Below are 18,035 nucleotides of genomic sequence, written 5' to 3' on the forward strand. Positions count from 1 at the left end.
GGGTGTTGACTGTGAGGTAAAATATTGACGTGTGTTGCACGTTCAGTTTCAAAGCAAATATGTTATCCTGATGAGCATAAAGTGACACGAGACAATGAAGAATTTGGGAAAAATCGTTTCTGTGAGAATTAAACTTGTAGGGTGTTTGGTATATTCTGTGTGTAACTGAAGGTGGAGGCCTGCATATGCAGTCCAGGCAGGTAGGTGATGGGCGGATTTTTACATCACAAGTGTATTTGAGCTCCTCTGACTCTACTGTGTGTGTATGTGTGTGTGTGTGTGTGTGTATGTGTGTGTGTGTGTTATAATCATTTAAAGAAAAGTTTCCTCTCCTCAAATATTCACACTAAAGCCTCATCGTGCGTGCAAACTCCACCTGGCAGCAGGAACCAGTTTAGCCGAAATTAAAAACCTCCAACTTTACGTGAACAACGTGATTTTATGACATGGGAGTCGCTAAAAAAAAAAAAAATGTTGCTAAAATAAGAATCTAACTTTCTGGTGCATTAAATGTCATGAAAGATGAACTAATTGGGGCGAAGAGGAGAATATCTGCCCCATCACCCGCCTCCCGGTGGAGGGGAGATCTCACGTGCGTCAGCAGGGACCCGGTATAAGAGGGGGGACGCGGCGCAGAGCACGTCGAGCACCGTCCGAACAACGGTGGCTTTAAATCACTCGCGCGTAATCGTTCTTTGACATCTATATTACTTACAAAAAAAAAAAATAATTCTTGTTGACCATGGCCAGCTCGGGGCTTCAGCTGATGGGGTTCCTCCTGTCGCTGGTCGGTCTCGCCGCCACGGTGGCCGCTACCTTCATGGTTGAGTGGAAGAGGCAGTCCCAGGGCAAGTCGTACCGCATCTACGAGGGTCTGTGGATGAGCTGCAGCGGCAACGAGAGGACCACCTGCGAGTTCCACGAGTCCCTCCTCAAATTGCCATGTGAGGTTTGCTGCGTCTCATCCAGGCTGGCACTTAATACTTTTTTTGTTTTTAACCATAAATAAATAAATAAATCGACTTCGTTTTAATTATGGCATCAGTCTAATATTAATAAGGGGATACAGAATGAATGAAGTTATTATTCTTGTTCTTTTTATTGTGTACGGCAGTGTGTATTCTCCCCATGATAATTGTCTCTCACCTCCAGTTTTCTTTATATGCTCTTGACCATATTTTACACGATCTTTATTCTATCCAAGATTGTATCCAACCCTCGCAGTATGACCCGGTACGTGACTCTCTATCCCCCACCAGCTGAGATCCAGGCGACCCGAGCCGTGCTGCTGCTGAGCATCTTCCTCTCCACCGTGTCACTGATGGTCTCTACGGTGGGGATGAAGTGCACCCGCTTCATGGACGGCAGGGCCAAGAGCAAGTCCAGGGTGGCCATGATCGGAGGGGTCCTGTTCATAGTTTCAGGTGAGTTTGGCGGCGGCAGATCAGAACTTTCACGATGTTTATCATCATCCAATCCATTCTGTGGTTCTTGTCACACTTGATAGAACCCCCCCCCCCCCCCAGATATTTTGACCGTGTTCGAGTATGTGTGCGTGTGTTTGTAGGTACAGTTTATTACACAAAGTTTCACCTTATTGTTCTGTACAGTGAAACTGGCCTGACAGTCATGAATGTCATGAATAAATAAAGAGAAGATGCCCTGCTTTTGACCTTTTTAGAGGTTTTTTGTCTTCAGTCACATGACCACTGATAAATTGTCTTGCAAATATGGGTTATTTACAATGACATTGTTATCATAGGCAAAGTATGGTGACATTAAAACAGTCAAATTAAACATTGGATTAATGCAATAATAATAAAGGAACAGAAATTCAGGATAACAATCATGATTTTGGATTTGCTGTTTAAGTGATGAATAATGGGATGTTGTTTTCCTTGTTGAGGTTTATTGACCATCACCATAACCTCCTGGTATGTCAAAATGATCGTTCAGACCTTCCATGAATCCCATCGACTCCAAAGGTACACACACACACACACACACACACGCATGTACACGCCGTGGGAGCAGTTGATCCATCACATCTATTTTACATTGTCAGTTCAGTACTGTTACTTAAATATTTGCAATAATGTTTGCATCAAAATAAGTGTGTGTGTGTGTGTGTGTGTGTTTGTGTGTGTGTCTTCTTGCCCGTTCAGCTCTGAGTTTGGTAAAGCAGTGTTTGTCAGCGGTGCCGGTGGCCTCCTCACTGTGTCCGGAGGTGCTTTCCTGAGCTGTCAGAGATGCTCGCGGTCGTCGTCGTCGTCTGAGTCTATAAGCTCCAACCACCTCATTCCCTCCACCAGGAACTACGTGTAGCAGAGAAGAGAGACAGACATTAAAGACTGGAGCAAGATGATGATCAAGGTAAGTCCAACAAATGGATCAAGATTACACGAAGGACCAGGCTGTATGTCATGACTTGTGACTTTGGATCCCTGGAAGAAGATCCGTCTCTGCTGCTGTTGGCTGTTTTTTTCTTTTTTAATTTAAGGATTCATTAATGAACTATAAAATTTTTATTGAATCAACTCTTTACTTTCCTTGAAAATTCAACGTCATGTTTGCACAGGCCTCATCAGGCTGTTTGTATTAATTATACTGTAAACTTCTTATTGTAGTATTAGTATTAGGAGTATTAGTATGGAAACACTTTGTTTTAACAGTTTACAAGTTAGTTTATGACTCACTATAGCAAAGACATTCTTCCTTTTGTGGTTTAATTTGCTAAACAAATAATTTCATTCATCTCTTTTGGTGCAAAACCCTTTATATATAGATTTATCTTCTATATAAGATTTGTTTGTGTTGGTATTACCATCATTCTCTGACTTGTAATCTTTTTTTTTTAAGTCTTGTTTTTAATACATTTCTAATACATGTCAATTTGAAAGGCTTGTAAATAATGAAATAAATCCTATTATTTTGTTTTATTTAGTGGGATTTGCCTTCATTTATGATGGTTCAGGTATTGTGGGAACACTTCAAGAAATCAAAGCCGACGCGGTAAATAAATGAAATAATAATATAACATAAATGTATCACTTTAATGCAATATTTATGTTTTTTGTCATATTTCTATTATCACTCCTAGTTCGAGCTCAGCAGGAATTAAAATGTATCTTATATTGACTTGTTATCCTACTTATTGCTTTTCATAGACAAAAAGAAACTAAAGAAATTAATATCTATCTTCCGCTTATTCAAATTAAGGGTCATGGGGGGGCTGGAGCCTATCCCAGCAGCCTTCAGGTGAGAGGCAGGGTTCACCCTGGACAGGTCACCAGTCCATCACAGGGCCAACACATAGAGACAGACAACCATTCACACTCACAGTCACACCTATGGTCAATTTAGAGTATCAATCAGCCTCGTCCCCTCTTGATGTCTTTGGACTGTGGGAGGAAGCTGGAGTACCAGAGAGAACCCACACAGGAACAGGGAGAACATGGAGACTCCACACAGAAAGATCCTGTGGACTCAAACCTGGAACCTTCTTGTTGTGAGGCAACAGTGCTGACCACTGCACCACTGTGCTGCCCGTACTCTGGTATAATTGAACTTCTCTATTATGATAAAATAACCAAAGCTTCAACCCATTATCAAATCTTATATTGAATTTGTTTCTTTTTTTAAATTCCCATAAAACTTTGGCGTTTTCTGTTGCAGAGAAGACGCTTCTGTAGGCTGGAGGATGCCAGCAGTGCAGCAGTAATGAGTGTTTTCCTGACACTCAGACAGTTTCCTTCCTGTTATGTCAGCTGACCACTCAAACACTGCATTTACAGCAATGGCGTCTGGTGCTGCATCATGCAGAGGATTTATAGGAAAATATACACTCAGTGGAAACAGGGGTGATGCACAAGGGACTGGTATCAGTTCTGATTAAACAATACCACTTGTAATAGGTCACCAACATCTGTGCTGAGACAGCACAATAATAATAATTATGGTAACAAAAATTACAGATGTTACTTCCTCACTGCTCATCAGTTCACCTTGTTGCTTCTTGCCATTTTTATTTGATTCATTTGAACCCAAGACTTTTACTGATAATAACTAACATCCTCATGATGAATACACAAGAGTGAAAGCTAATACCTAAAATAGAATTGAAAAAAATACAACACACGCACACACACACACACACACACACACACACACACACACACACACACACACACACACACACACAAAAGGTGACTACTCGGGACCAAAATAAATATTTGTGCTTCATAAACATTCATGCAGAGATGCATTTATGAAGAGATACACAACATTCTTTTAGTATTTTGTTAATGTGTGATTGTTATCAAACACACCCGACAGATATTCCCCGTACAACCGACAAACCACTGCTGGGACTAGATAACATTAATCTGCAGAACTATGAGTAACTGTTGGGGTTATGGGATACTGCAACATTGTCCTTGAGGGGTGGGTGGGAGTCATACAGTGCTGGGGTGCATTCCCCGCTACTTGAATGACTCAAATCAAAAACTGAAATTTGGTGGTCAGAAACAGAAACCTGCTGTTATCTAGTGTTTCTCTGAACATGGCAGTCAGGAAAAAACATGACCAAACTAGACAGAGGCACTCAATCCTCAGCGGATGTGAACTAATGTAGCAATCTGCTCCATCGTGGGACGTCCAGCTGCAGCCAGTCTTCTTCTTCTTCCTCATAGAAAAACTGAAAGTAAAATGCAAGAAAGATTCATTTGAGGCGATAAAATGAAGCAAAGACAGCTGTAATACATCCAGATGTGGTATTTGATGATGTTTATACCTCAGAATCAGCTGATGCTCCATATCTACAGTTGTCAAGTTATACGGAAAACCAGCGCAGATGTTTTATTCATCTTCTTGAATTTTCCTGCCAAAATCCTGCATCAAAAACATATTCACTTTAATAACAAGAGATCACTTACATACAAGGCAAATGAAGAGCACATACAAGAAGATCCACATTAGCATTACTGATTGCTACGACCACAAAGCTAACTGTGTGTGTGTGTGTGTGTGTGTGTGTGTGTCATCATGACACAGACTGCAGTTCCTCAGAGCAACAGTTAATGCTGCTTCGTCCTCTCAAAAACATGCATGTTCTTCTTCTTTCTTTCTATTTGTTGCGATCAATCTTCACAATTTGCAACATATGACCTGTGACCGCCTGTAAAATTGATCTGAACATAATTTTTCATACCATCAAACCTGAGAAAAAGAGATTCTATATGGTGTTTGTTATACATAAACAAATAATCCATGAACAGAAATATCTTAAATGTCATTCATGGACCTAAAGATCTCTGAGCAGGAACAGTTGTTAGTTTATTTGTTGTTTCCTTGATTCCCTCTCATTAGTACTCATTTAGTCTGGTTAGTTTGAAATAAAAGTGCAACTGGTAACAGAAAAGTGTGTTTGCGCTGCAGTTGTTGACTGTGTGAGTTTAACACACGAATACTTCATTTGCTGCCCCCTAGTGTACTGTTTTGAGTATTGTGGATATTATAATTTGTTTTTCAGATGACATTTTGATTTTGGTGAACTCAGGATCATATGAAAGATACAATAGAAAGGAAAAGTAGAGCCAAACAGACCTGAGTATCTCACTGTAATAATGTGATTATTATTATTATTATAAACTCGGATGGACGGTTTCAATTCTTCTCATTCGTATATTCAGTGATTTAAAATTAGCATGACCTTTCAGTGGATACCAGTAGATTCAAAGTAGTGTTCAGTGTTTCTTTTCCTCTTTATACAATTTCATATTATCCATCCATCCATTTTCTACCTCTTATCCTGTTAAGGTTCGTGGGGCTGGAGCCTATCCCAGCAGACTTCAGGTGAGAGGCAGGGTTCACCCTGGACAGGTCACCAGTCCATCACAGGACCAACACATAGAGACAGACAACCATTCACACTCACAGTCACACCTACGGTCAATTTAGAGTATCAATCAGCCTCGTCCCCTCTTGATGTCTTTGGACTGTGGGAGGAAGCTGGAGTACCAGAGAGAACCCACGCAGGAACAGGGAGAACATGCAGACTCCACACAGAAAGATCCTGTGCTGGAGCCGGGACTCAAACCCAGAAACTTCTTGCTGTGAGGCGACAGCGCTGACCACTGCACCACTGTGCCACTAATTTCATATCCTCATATCAGTTTTTCTACAGCTAAAATGGTTATTTACCAAATTCCAAAGTGTAAATTATATTAAAAGCTTTACGGAGGCCAACTAAGAAACGATGAAAGAATTTTTCAAATCAATAATTCAACAAAACCCTGTGATAAAAAAAAACCTGTCCTGAACAATCACACTGGATCATTTTCACATAACATTTGTCTAATGTCAGAGCTCGTTGAGTGTTTCTGCATTGATGGGTTTTACCTGTCTGATCACATACCTGTGGCCTCTGGAGTTTCAGATATCTGAGTATCATTCAACACCTTTAGCAGGATTTTGATGTATTGTGTAGATTTTATAGTATTTTACATTCAAACATATCAACTATTTCCCGAATAAAGAGCTCAGAGCAGAGAAGTGCTGTTTTTTTTTTAAGTCGCTAATAATAAATATTAAATCAGTTGACTCTTGAAGCTCCCGGATGTAGTAACCGAAGATTTCCTCAAGAGGGAGACAGTCTCCTGTGAACGGAAACGCTTTGGGAAACCTCTAGAAAATCGAGCAGGAGAGAAAGAACTTCACTTGCCGTCCCCGCCAGGTAAATATGTGTATAAAAGGATCACGTTCCAGCTAAACACTGTTACTGTACAAGTCAGGTGTAGTCCTTCCATGATGTATCACCTTGACACAGAAGAACAGCGTTTTATCACGTTGTGGCGTGTGAAATGATCTAATTTGATGACATCACAATTTTTTTGACACAGATGCTGAATTTCTTACACTTTTCTACAATCAGTTTGGAAGGTCAATCAGTTTGTTTACTGAGATACAGAAAAATGCGGAGGTGAGGAGCAATTCTTACTTGTTATAAGCACAGTTAAAGTGGAGGATAACAGGCAGCAGAAACTGTTAACTATCGAACTCCGAAGACTCCTTGAAGTACTCCCCCCCCCACACACACACACACATACATATACACACGCAGGGGGCCGGCAGCCTATGGGAAGCGCGCTTGTGATTGTCCGACCATTCATTCTTCAAGGGGGGAGGAGTTACCGGAGCCAAAGAGGGGTCATAACAAAATGTGTGTCCCCGACTAAAGAAACATTATTTCCGCCGTCTCGCACATCTTTGCGGTCCCAAGAGCTTTTAAATGGCCGAGGGGCCGAGGTTGGACTTATTGTGACTGACAGCCAGCCCTCCACCAGTTGCTCTGAACCGAAGCTGAGGATGGACGCAAACTTTCCACGGGTCGCTGTCTTGTCAGCAGCGCTGCTCAGCGTCGCGTTTCCATCCGCCGCTGCTGTTCTGCAGCCCTTCGACCTGTTATATGACAACGCTGTGCAGGCGTTCTACAGCAGCGACTATGCGAGCGTGGTGCGCCTGATGGAGGGAGCCCTGGCCAGCTATAGGGAAGCCCGACGCGCCAAAGTCCGGTGCAGGCTGAGATGCCAGGACCAGCATCCGTTTGATAACACCTTCTCCGACCTGCGCTTCTTCGACGCGGTCCTGCGCAGAGCTGCGTGTATGAACTCGTGTATCGAGGAGACACTTGGCGCACAATCTTTGCACAAAGTTAGCGAGGATGTAGTGCAGGACTTCAACAGGCGGATCCCCTACAACTATCTTCAGCTGGCTTATCAGAAGGTAAGTGTAAGTGTGTGTGTGTGTGTGTGTGTGTGGGGGGGGGGGGTATGTGATCCTGATTGGGGGCTATTGTTACCCTCTCAGCGGGGAGTCGTTTGTTTTCATCTGCTGAGTCCTGTATCAGCTGCTGCTGGAGGGATGATGAGAGCATGAAGGCTGCTGGAGGACTGATGTCACCACTCATGACATGCATTCTTCTGGAAAACATGTTGATGGGTGTCAAACCAGAAGAATCAACATTTAAAAATTCCTCCGGAGTTTCTGATCGCCTGCTCACAGCTGAGAACATGGATGCACTTTATCGGTATTCATCAACGCTACAGAAATATTTATATATATTCTAGATTTATACAGAATTTCAATGTTTTATGATCTAACAAAACTCACAGTTCAGGAATACTGACAAATAAAGCTTTTCTGCAGCTTTGACACAACTGCACACACAGTGAGACCTACGCAGCTCCAGCAGCTCTGCACGGCTGTGCTGATGAAATTAGAGCTTTGAGTATCAAGATCCCACACTATCACCTTCCCATGATGCACTGCTGTTTACGGTATACTCCTGTTAATCATAGCATCCTCTTCAATCATCCTCTGTAATCAGGGTCTTTTCCTCCCCTATTGCATTGTAGTTTCAAGTATAACACAGTGTTGCGTTGATACAGAATGATACTGTTCAGGTTTTTCTGAAAATTTACATCACAGTATTAGAAGGAGGCCGTTTTTGATTATTTGAAAGTATAAAAATGTAATACAAAACACACGTACTGCAGTTTCTTACCTGAGTACATGTCTGTAACTACCAGTACAGGTGAATAATATTGGCCTGCTGACCTTATCAGTGAGTCCAGTTCCATTTAGGGACCTGGTGATGGATGAAATGCAAAGACACTTGATTGTTTGTGATCTTTTAAAGTGAGTTTAAAAAAAATCACAATAAGCACAACGATACCCAGCAGCACCACATCCAGCGAGGCGGATCGACTCTCTAAGTATCCTCCTTCTCTTGTCTCCAGCAAAGAGCGGCGCAGTGTTTCTGTTATACCTGCTGCTCCTACTTCTCCCTGGCTGTTTCCAACTCGCCCTGAGTGAACGTGCCTGCTCAGAGGAAGCAATGCAAGGTTCATGTTCAGTGTGTACGCAGCCTACAGGTGTTTTCAACATGCTCGCAACACAACCCCCCCCCCCCCCACGCCCACTTAAACATCCTCTGGTCTTCTACCTCTTTGAATCCAAACTTCGTTCGTAGTACATTCTCAGAAATTTCCAGAACAGCCATTTCCCATGGGGTTGGTTTATTGGCTGGACTGTTGTTGACCGCCAGGCGTGGGAACAATCCAAGAGACAGATAAAACACGAGAGTTGGGAACAAATAATTCCCTATTCAGACACTTAACATGCTCTTTAGGTCCCACGGGAGCAGCCCATGTTGATTTGTGTCCTTTTGAAGGATGTCTGCCATCAGTTAGTACGTGTAGTCTCACTAAACTGTTCACTTCCTCCGGTTGGTGGTTTCATTCAAAACTCCTATTTAAAATGAGTGGAGGAACCAGCCTCAATAACAACAAACAGGGGTTTGTTTGCATGTCTTGAATAAAGCAAATGAGTAACAGGGACGTTCGTAATGCCTTCCAGCCTGCTATTATTCTAGATGAAAAGAGTGAAACGAGAGCTTTGGAGAAAATTCATTCATCAAGCAGGTGTGCAGAAGTGTGATTACAACAGTGATGTCTGCAGGGAAATAATCTTCACGAGCCGCTCAAGGGTCAAATCCAGGACGCCTCAGGGGTCGGCTGTTGCTGTGGCTGCTGGACTCTTAAACTCTCATGACTACGCTCAGGCTTAATACGGGCGCTGCGGTCGAATCTCAATGATGATGCCGTTTTCACATCGTAATCTAGTTGAGGTTCAGATGGGAAATTGGCACCGGCTCCTCATATGAACCTGAGACCCAGCCGGGTTCCAGTCAGGTTCCAGACGGACCAGACGCGGTGATGACACACGGCTTCCACTGCTCAGAAGTGGTGGGAAGTTAATAAGCTCGCGTACCGTCTGTGGCCACATGGTTTGTCCATTTTTCTGAATCAGCAGAGGAAGACGGAGCTGAAGTGATTCACTCAAAAGCAAGCATGGATTCTTCTCCAGCTGTAAAACTATTACTCATCTTTGTAGCAAAGAATTCTGATTTCTCTCCCATCTGGTTTTTGAAAAAAGATTGGCACTGTGTTTTCCACTTTCGCTCTCTCTCTCAGAACAAAGTGGAAGGAAAGCTCTCATGAGTGGTCTGGCAGGTCTTTATTTCAAGTCTCCCCGCATTTTTATGTCTTTATGAAGTTCTCATCAGTGCTGAGAGGTCGAATGTTGAACTCAGCACAGGAAAGAGGAAGAGGCAGAGTTAGACAGTTTGACCTGTGATGCAATTCTGTCACAGTTATATTATGATATGATAAATGTTGCAATACTAATAACAACCTGCTTTGGACCACCCATGTCTGGTCTACTGATATATACATCATGTTATATTGATAACTTAGTTGTGAAAAACTGAGTCTAAAATTATTTTATTCAGAATTTCCATTCCCGTCTATTCGAGTGATATTGACGAAGTTGTACGGTGTCACTGACTGCCGCTGTAAATGTAGCTGCTATGACATCATGTTTAAACATAACATGCGTTTAAGTAAAAGTCACACACAGGAATACTGTTGTCAAAAGAGTCCCACGACAATTTTATTGAGATGTATTGATCCAGTATGGATACGAGGACTGGGGTGTCAATAAGATATCTGGAAAAATACTACGATATATTGCTGTGTTGATTTGTTTTGTTTGTTTGTTGGTGTTGGCGTGAACACGGTGTCTGAATCTTCTGCATGTGTGTATGTGAGCAGGCAGCATCACACATGTTGGTATGGGGTCACTTTGTGGTGTTTGTGAAAATAAATAACATTCCTCCAGTATTTAAACATTCCGCCGTCACACACCCTCCTCCCGTGGTATAATGCTGCCATTGGGCCTGTTAGTGGCGGCTCCACAGTCATCAACTGTTCTGCTGCGTATGTCCCCAGCTCGCCCATCATTTAGCCCTCGCAAATATTTTATTTTCCTGTTGTGGCCTGTTTGCTTTTCTAAAAAAAGGAGAGACACGCCACCTCTCGCAGGTAATCAAAGGGAGACTTTAGTAGCAGCGAGTGGGCCCGAGCCTCGCTGACTCCAGAGATCTCTCCGCCACCGGCCCCAGTTCTCCCTGCGCTCACCTGACCGTTGGAGGATCAAAGTCTCCTGAGGTGCTTCGGGGCGAGGAGCGCCTCTGCTCCACATCATATCTGGATCCAAATCTGAAAGTTTCACAGCACTCCCTTTCCAAGGAAAATAATAAAAGGAGAGCTCATTATTCCCTCTTTTATTGTCCAAATCTGGCTTTGAATTTGTGAGTATTTACTTTGATGTGTGAAAATCAGATAAATATGATTTTAAAAGAAAGACTCCTTTGATAACTTTTGATGTCGGAGGCATCGTTTATTGGAGTGAATGTAGAGAGAATGACCAGTTCATTGTTTGTTTTTCTGTTTTGTTTTGGGTATTTTTTTTTTTTAGAATTTTCCCTCATTTTGCTGAATTTAATTCAGTTTATCAAGATCATATAGTCATCTTTTCCTCAAGAAATCAAATATTTGAGTTACTCACTCACAGAGTCGCATACGCTCGTCACCATCACGGTGATAACTCAACCCCTGTCACTTTTCCTCCCCTCTTCCCTACCCACACAAATATACACCCACATACACACACTACACACCCAAACAAACACACCTATCAATCCTCCCACACATGCATACACACACATTTCAGCTCACTGTTTACCGTCCGTCCTGTAGCTATTTTGGTTTACATTCACCACTCTCAGTGTTGTTGTCAGCCACAGCAGCTGTTTTCAGAACAGGCTAAAAAAAAACAAAAAACAAATAATGGGCTTTTTGCAAGCAAACTGAGTGAAGCATTACCTCAAAGTACTGTGAAAGCTGCTAAACACTATAAAAAATGTACTCTTTTACCAGCGTAAATTGCATGGTGAGACAAGTGTCTCATCCTCCCTAACGAACAACCCAAAAATGCTACGTGTTTGCCAAGATGAAATTCTTGTGCACGTTGATGTGTGTGTGTGTGTGTGTGTGTGTGTGTGTGTGTGTGTGTGTGACTTCATGCCACTGTTGAAAAGCTTCTTCTGTGTGGGCTCTTTAAAACCAGTCAAGACATTTGGTGCCATTAGTGTATGTAGCATCACTGCTGATGGAGTTTCACAGTCAGTGAGCGCTGATTAGACACACACACTCACACACACACACACTTTGGGAAGAGTTTTGTTTTCTCTCATTGTGCTGACATGATTAAAGGAGAAGTTGTTTTGTCTTGTGAATCAGGACACGTGACTCACTGTGCTTCCTGTCATCATTGTGTATCGAGAGCTTCCCCTGTCTCTGCCAGCATGCGTGATACAATGCCATCTACGTTGGTCAGGATGCACTCATAAGCTTGCTGATGTAAGCATTCATTTTGCTTTTCTGGAATTTTCAGTCTCACTTGTTCATGATTGTCTCTCCACTGTGAATCTGTTGATTTCAACACAGCAGGCAGCTCAAGTACAGTCCTGCTCTCACTAGGGGGCCATGAAGGTAGATCTAATCTCCTGCTTTGGCTGCAATTTGAAGTTTAGTGCATGTGTGTGCAGGAGCGGTATTAATCACGCCGCTTTGGTGCGTTCTTGCATGTGATTCATGTGCCATTCCTCTTCACTATATTGGAAGGAATTGACGGAGATGGAGAATCAAACGGTCATGTGGGACGAGCAGCAGTGTGAGAGGGGAAATGTCTGTTTCCAGTCTCGATGCTCCCACATCAACTTGAACCCCAGCTAGGAATGTTGGAAGTCCTGAACATTTAAACGGAAAAGAGGTGTTTCTTTTTCTTTTTTAAACGTGTAAAGAGTTCATTGGAGTGTTGTTTTTTTGTGCTAGATGTGAATCACAGATGATTTTATTGTCATCTGTAGCTCATAGTAGGAGCGTAGAGGGGCTCAGACAGAGGGGAGCGAGCTCTTCGGATTGCTTTAAAGCAACGCAGAAATGCTGCCATTTGCTCAGACGCAGCCAGGTTGTTCGCCGCCAAGTCAGATTTATGTGTTTGATGTATCCGCAGGGCTCCGTTGTGGTTATCCTATACACAAAGACTAGGAGCCTGAAAGATGGATGAGGAGGAGTTGAGGAGTCGATCACAGCAGGAGTCGACTCTTGACCTCTTTACTTTATTCAGCGTTTAATTCAAAGGCGACTCACTGACAAGCTCTTTTTTTTTGACCTTTTGATTCATGAAGTTGAGTTTTAAGGCGTAATAACAGCCTGTAGCATCTTCCAAAGAAGAAAATGTCGCAACTCTTTACTGTAAAGCAATTGTTTGAGTCTTTGTGGTCGCAGTGGCTTCCCTCGCATACTTCGGTATGAAAACCAATGGTTAGATATTCCATGTACATTCATTTGTTTCAGATTCTGAAGTCTCCCGTTATGTACTTCTACAAAAACACACTTCAAGTTAATTTCATGCCTTTCATGGCACATTGTGAAATTACGATGCAGTGATTTTGAACACAAAGAAGAAAACACCAGTCTGTTTTCATTCCCGTTCAATGTCTTGGAATCTGATCGGAAGACTGCAGTCGTACTGTGAAACTGATATTTTTTTGGAGACTATTATTGCATTGTGACACACCATTAACCAGTGCTTTTGTTTAGAATGACGCTAATGCTACCTAAATTCTTATAAATACTATAATTCGAATAAACTGCCACAAAGTGCATTACTCAGGTCTTTTCAGTGCCGTAACTGATAAACAGAGTTTTGCTTCTTATCATAGAAATTGTACATTGTTAGCACAGAGGATTCTGAAGTTTCATAAAAATTTGACGATTCTTACCTTTTCCACACAACTCACCGCCGGTGCTGTGGGTGGGGTGACTCAGACAGAGACAGGCAGCTGCGGCAAAAGCAACGTAAGTACAAGTACATTTATAAATAAATCTGTTTTACTGGTAAATCAGATTTTTGAGAAAAAAAAATTTGATGACTACAAAAATGCATCATATCAGATCCAGTAAGTGGCCAGGCAGATAATTGGTTAACGCCTAATTCTCACACCACTATTGTCCCATTCTGGAAGTCCTCTTTCCTTCCCATCACCAGGAAGTTGGTGCTCCCGGCCAGGAAATAGTGCTGCGGTGTGAAATATGGAGGTTTTCCTCCCTGCTGGACAGCGAGCTGGTCCTCAGGCTTAAATTGAACCGATGCCGACTGGGACACCGCAAGAGTTGCATTAATGTGTCACTCTCAACCAGAAAGTAAATAATTAGATTTCCCAAAATGGAACTCCTTTCTGTTATACAACTGTGTAGTTGTCTATAATATTGTGATAAAGCATTTGAGCCAACAGAATATGTGTATTTTTATGTATTGTAAAAATGCTGATTAAAGAGCGAGTGACACTAATAGCAGGTGAAAACACTCAGTCCTGAGTAATCTTGGAGAATTGCACATTAGAGAAGGCATCGCCAAACCATCTGTTTATTTTCCTCCCTTGTGTCAGAGAAATAGTATTTAAATGGCCTACGGTTGTCGAGGTATGATTTAAGTACTTCCAAGTCCTTTCTCATTGAAATTTCCAAGAAAATCATTGGCTTGTGTTTCACAGCCCTGAAATTCTAAACCTGCAAAGGGATGTGACAGCACTCCCTGCCTTCTCTTCTCTGTGCACCTGCGGTGCCACAGTGTTGCTCTCCTGGCTTTCCTGAGCTACTGAGCAGTGCTGTGCTTTGCCCTGACGACCAGACATTGTGGCACTTGGCCGTGCCAGAGGTCTTCTGCATGACTGGTCTTGAGTGGATAACGCACCACAGGAATGTGGGCACACACCGGGCTGCAACACTCCAATAATGTTCCCCATTAACGATGTATCAGCTGCAGTAGTGGAGGAGGTGGTGATGCGTTGAGCGGTGATGTGTGTGCGCGCGTGTGTGTGTGCGTGCGTGCGTGTGCCGGGCTGAGGCAGCAGGTTGGGGGGGGGGGGGTGATTCAAGGGGGACTCTGTCAACTGCTGGCATCTGTGAAAGCGCAGTTGAGTCCAAACAGACCAGTCGAGCAGCAGGAGCTGACAGCAGTCAGGATATTTTCGATTTACACTCACTCCTGTCTAAAGGAGACATGTCACAGAAACTACATTACTGTGTATTTATGGCAGATCACAATATCCCTTGTCACCAAGGGGAGGATTTGGAACAAGAATCACTGTCAAGATCCAAGCAGCTGCAGGACAGGATTTACACATCTGCACGTGTGTGCGTACACACGTGTGATTTTCTGATTGTGTGAGTGTGTGCATTGTGCGGATTTGGTGATTGTCAGTCTGGCCAAAGACTCCTGGTTGTCTGAGTGGAGAATTGAGGACTGGAAAAAAACAGTGTTTGCCAGGCATCTGCTCACTTTCACTAGAGACTTGAACTATGTGTTGGCTGCGTCACGAATGTAAACAGAACCTTCTCTGTGTTCTGGTATCTACACTGCAGACGGAAAAGCTGTTGCTTTTTGTTTTCCACTGACACATGGAAATGTTGTTTTGTTGTTTGCTGAAGCACAGAGATGACTTATTTTTCATTCTGTGACACACGCAGAACACAAACTGGCTGAGGCGTGCGGTCGCTACTTACTTACTTACTTAAGTAGAAAAAATAAACTTCGGCCACTGTTTAAAGTGACAGTTTTCGGCTTCAATGAACAGTCAAGATATTAATGGTGCACTGATCTGTGATACTTAACACTTCATATCATGTTACAATAGCGCAGTACTCTGCCTATTCTGAAACGGACAGATCGGGACACACTGGCGTCCGGGATTTTAGCGTGTGGTATTTCCAGAGGCTGTTGCTCAGCATTACTGTGTACTGATGTTTTAGGATGTAGTACTCTGTGGTGAGTATCTCTGGACAAACATGAGGATGCATCAGGGAATAGGAACCTTGTTTGGAATTGTGGATTTGCTAATGAGGTAGAACATGTTCTATTGATTGTTTCTTAGTCATTTGGGCATGGGTGTGTCACATACTGTCAACCCAACCATTAAAGAGGAGAAATGATTGATTAGCTTGATGCTTTTTAATTGTCATTTAGCCAAAATATCAGTTGGAGCAGCCAGATGAGGTACCTGTAACTCACTGAGATGCTCAGTGTTCTACGTCTAACTGACAGCTTTGGCTTTGACAGAACTGTTGGAGCAGATTTAAGTCAAAGCTTTAGTCCACACAATGAATACAATGTTCCCCGGTTTTCCAAACATTTTCCAAGGTATCCTGTATCCACTTGATACCTTGTTTTGCACCACTGTGAGCTATAAATTGTGTGAAATTGTTTCTGTCCTTGGCAGAGTATTTGTAGCTCTGTAAGTGGAGAGCTGTGAACATTTGGAGTGGAAACTCCAATGCAGAAGGTGGAGCAAGTTAAATCTGTCTTGGAAAAACAATGTTAAAATAACAATATTTCTGATACTTATACAATAAAATGTTATTGATAAAGTTTCCAAAGCCGCAGTGCTCACATGTTTTTATAAAGTCTTCCCAGTTATGTATTAAACTCAAAGTTGTTATGGTGTCCTGTTTGCCAGGCTGGTTGTGATATCTGATATGCAGCTACAGCAGCAGCCCAGTGGTCCCAGTAGCAGGAAGCCTGAATGCCCTCAGAGGTCAAACAGAATGTGAGGATGGGAGAGAGGAGGTGGGGGGAAGCACTCCCGGGATGCCTGAAATTAAAAAAGTTCATCATCGCTCAGGGCTTTTATTGAGAGTGAACCAGGATGTCTTAATACTACAAATCTAGTAGAGGTGCTAAAACCGCACAATGGCCGCTAATCTTGATACTAAATTCAATAAATCAAGTGTCTTTCTGCACAAAACATGTTTGTATTGCTTTACTGTTGTTTACTGTCGTGTTGCTGCGCCACATAATTCTGCATGTTGTTATTTACCTTCAGTACTTTTGGTAGTTGCGGTAGTGTGGTTACTAGTGGTCAGAGAGGAGGGGTTGATGGTTCGGAAAGAGACCGACAGCCTGACAGCAACAGAGAATTGAACAGTAGTTCATCCTAAAAAGAAAATCATTACGTGATGGTCGTTATCCGCCACGAACCAATTCACGAATGGGAAACATGCTACACCCTCTCACTCTCGTCTGATTGGTTAGTTAGATATTCATCCAATTATGCTTTAGATGTAATTATTCTGAGCATGTGATCCATCTACTGTAAACTCTGATGCCACTTATTCCTCAGAGGTGGGACTCTTTCATATTCAGAGTGCAGTTTGTTTGCCTTTTTGACCCTGCAGATGTTTCCTGTAAAATTCAATTAGAAGTGCCGACTGTTTATCCAGACTCGCTGTGATGTCGTCAGCCTGCGGGCTTGACAGTCCTTAGCTGTATTTATGGGACTCTGTTGATGTGTTTGTGTGTGTGTGTGTGTGTGTGTGTGTGTGTGTGTGTGTGTGGGCGAATGAGATAAAACAGGTGGCTGGACGTTCAAAAGGTCTCTGACTTCCTGCTTGTATATTATTACATCGCCACACAGATTTCTTTATTTCACACCCTGAAGAGACAACGGAGTTCTAAGTTCACCCCGTACACATCCCCGAGTTAACAGCTGGCATAGAGAATGGGACGGTTTCCAGCGTTCACCCCCGTAGTCTTCCTCCCCTACTGACAAGCAGTAATTCACCTTAGTTTGGTCAGAGTTCCCATCTATTATACCCTGGTGTTCTACGACCCGGTTATCTTAGTCATTAGATCTTAGCATCTCCTCGCCCCGGGAGGTTTGTCCCTACTGAGAGAATAGGTAGTATTACACCTACTTAAGGAAAGGAGAGAGTGGTTTTCATGATCCCGTGTTGACCCGACCTCTGGCCGACACTGACCCCTCAGTGTCCCCACATCTGGTTCAGATCTCTGTGAATCGCGATTAACGAGGGTGCTAAAAAGCGTCCGGTACAGAAAGGCCCGTCTGCTTCACCGACCGGTGGGAATGAGAAAAGGTGCGGTGGGTCTGGAATGTGCATGCGTTTTTTTGGGGTTTTTTTTCCTAGCGTGTATTCCATCTCGAGCCACATTGGAGGTCCTTCTAAGTAACACAGGTAATGTACCAGTGAGGTCGTGGCTTTAATCAGCTG

At 42.8% G+C, this 18,035-nt stretch overlaps 2 protein-coding genes and 1 long non-coding RNA gene across 3 annotated transcripts in view; 2 read left to right on the forward strand and 1 right to left on the reverse strand.

The window, feature by feature from the left end:
• Positions 1 to 623: 623 nt before the first annotated feature.
• Positions 624 to 2,389, forward strand: LOC147249789 (claudin-19). The gene is made up of 4 exons (XM_086223746.1): positions 624 to 944; positions 1,260 to 1,424; positions 1,907 to 1,985; positions 2,166 to 2,389. The coding sequence occupies exons 1-4, from the start codon at positions 743 to 745 to the stop codon at positions 2,323 to 2,325; spliced, it is 606 nt and encodes a 201-aa protein (XP_086079872.1). The 5' UTR covers positions 624 to 742; the 3' UTR covers positions 2,326 to 2,389.
• Positions 2,390 to 4,008: 1,619 nt separating this feature from the next.
• LOC147249790 (uncharacterized) lies at positions 4,009 to 7,075 on the reverse strand. Its single transcript, XR_015119161.1, has 3 exons — positions 6,998 to 7,075; positions 4,793 to 4,890; positions 4,009 to 4,696 (listed from the first exon to the last, which is right to left on the reverse strand). It is a non-coding gene; the product is annotated as an uncharacterized LOC147249790 (long non-coding RNA).
• The window catches only part of p3h2 (prolyl 3-hydroxylase 2), a 57,383-nt gene continuing 46,357 nt past the window's right edge, over positions 7,010 to 18,035 (forward strand). Inside the window, exon 1 of the mRNA XM_086223617.1 lies at positions 7,010 to 7,782. Within this exon, the coding sequence (XP_086079743.1) occupies positions 7,135 to 7,782 (648 nt within the window). The 5' untranslated portion in view covers positions 7,010 to 7,134. The remainder of the gene's footprint in view (positions 7,783 to 18,035) is intronic.

This window comes from Aulostomus chinensis, chromosome 14 (genome assembly GCF_037954235.1).
Source record: "Aulostomus chinensis isolate RoL2024-O1b breed Wild chromosome 14, RoL_Achi_v1.0, whole genome shotgun sequence".
Lineage (NCBI taxonomy): Eukaryota > Metazoa > Chordata > Actinopteri > Syngnathiformes > Aulostomidae > Aulostomus > Aulostomus chinensis.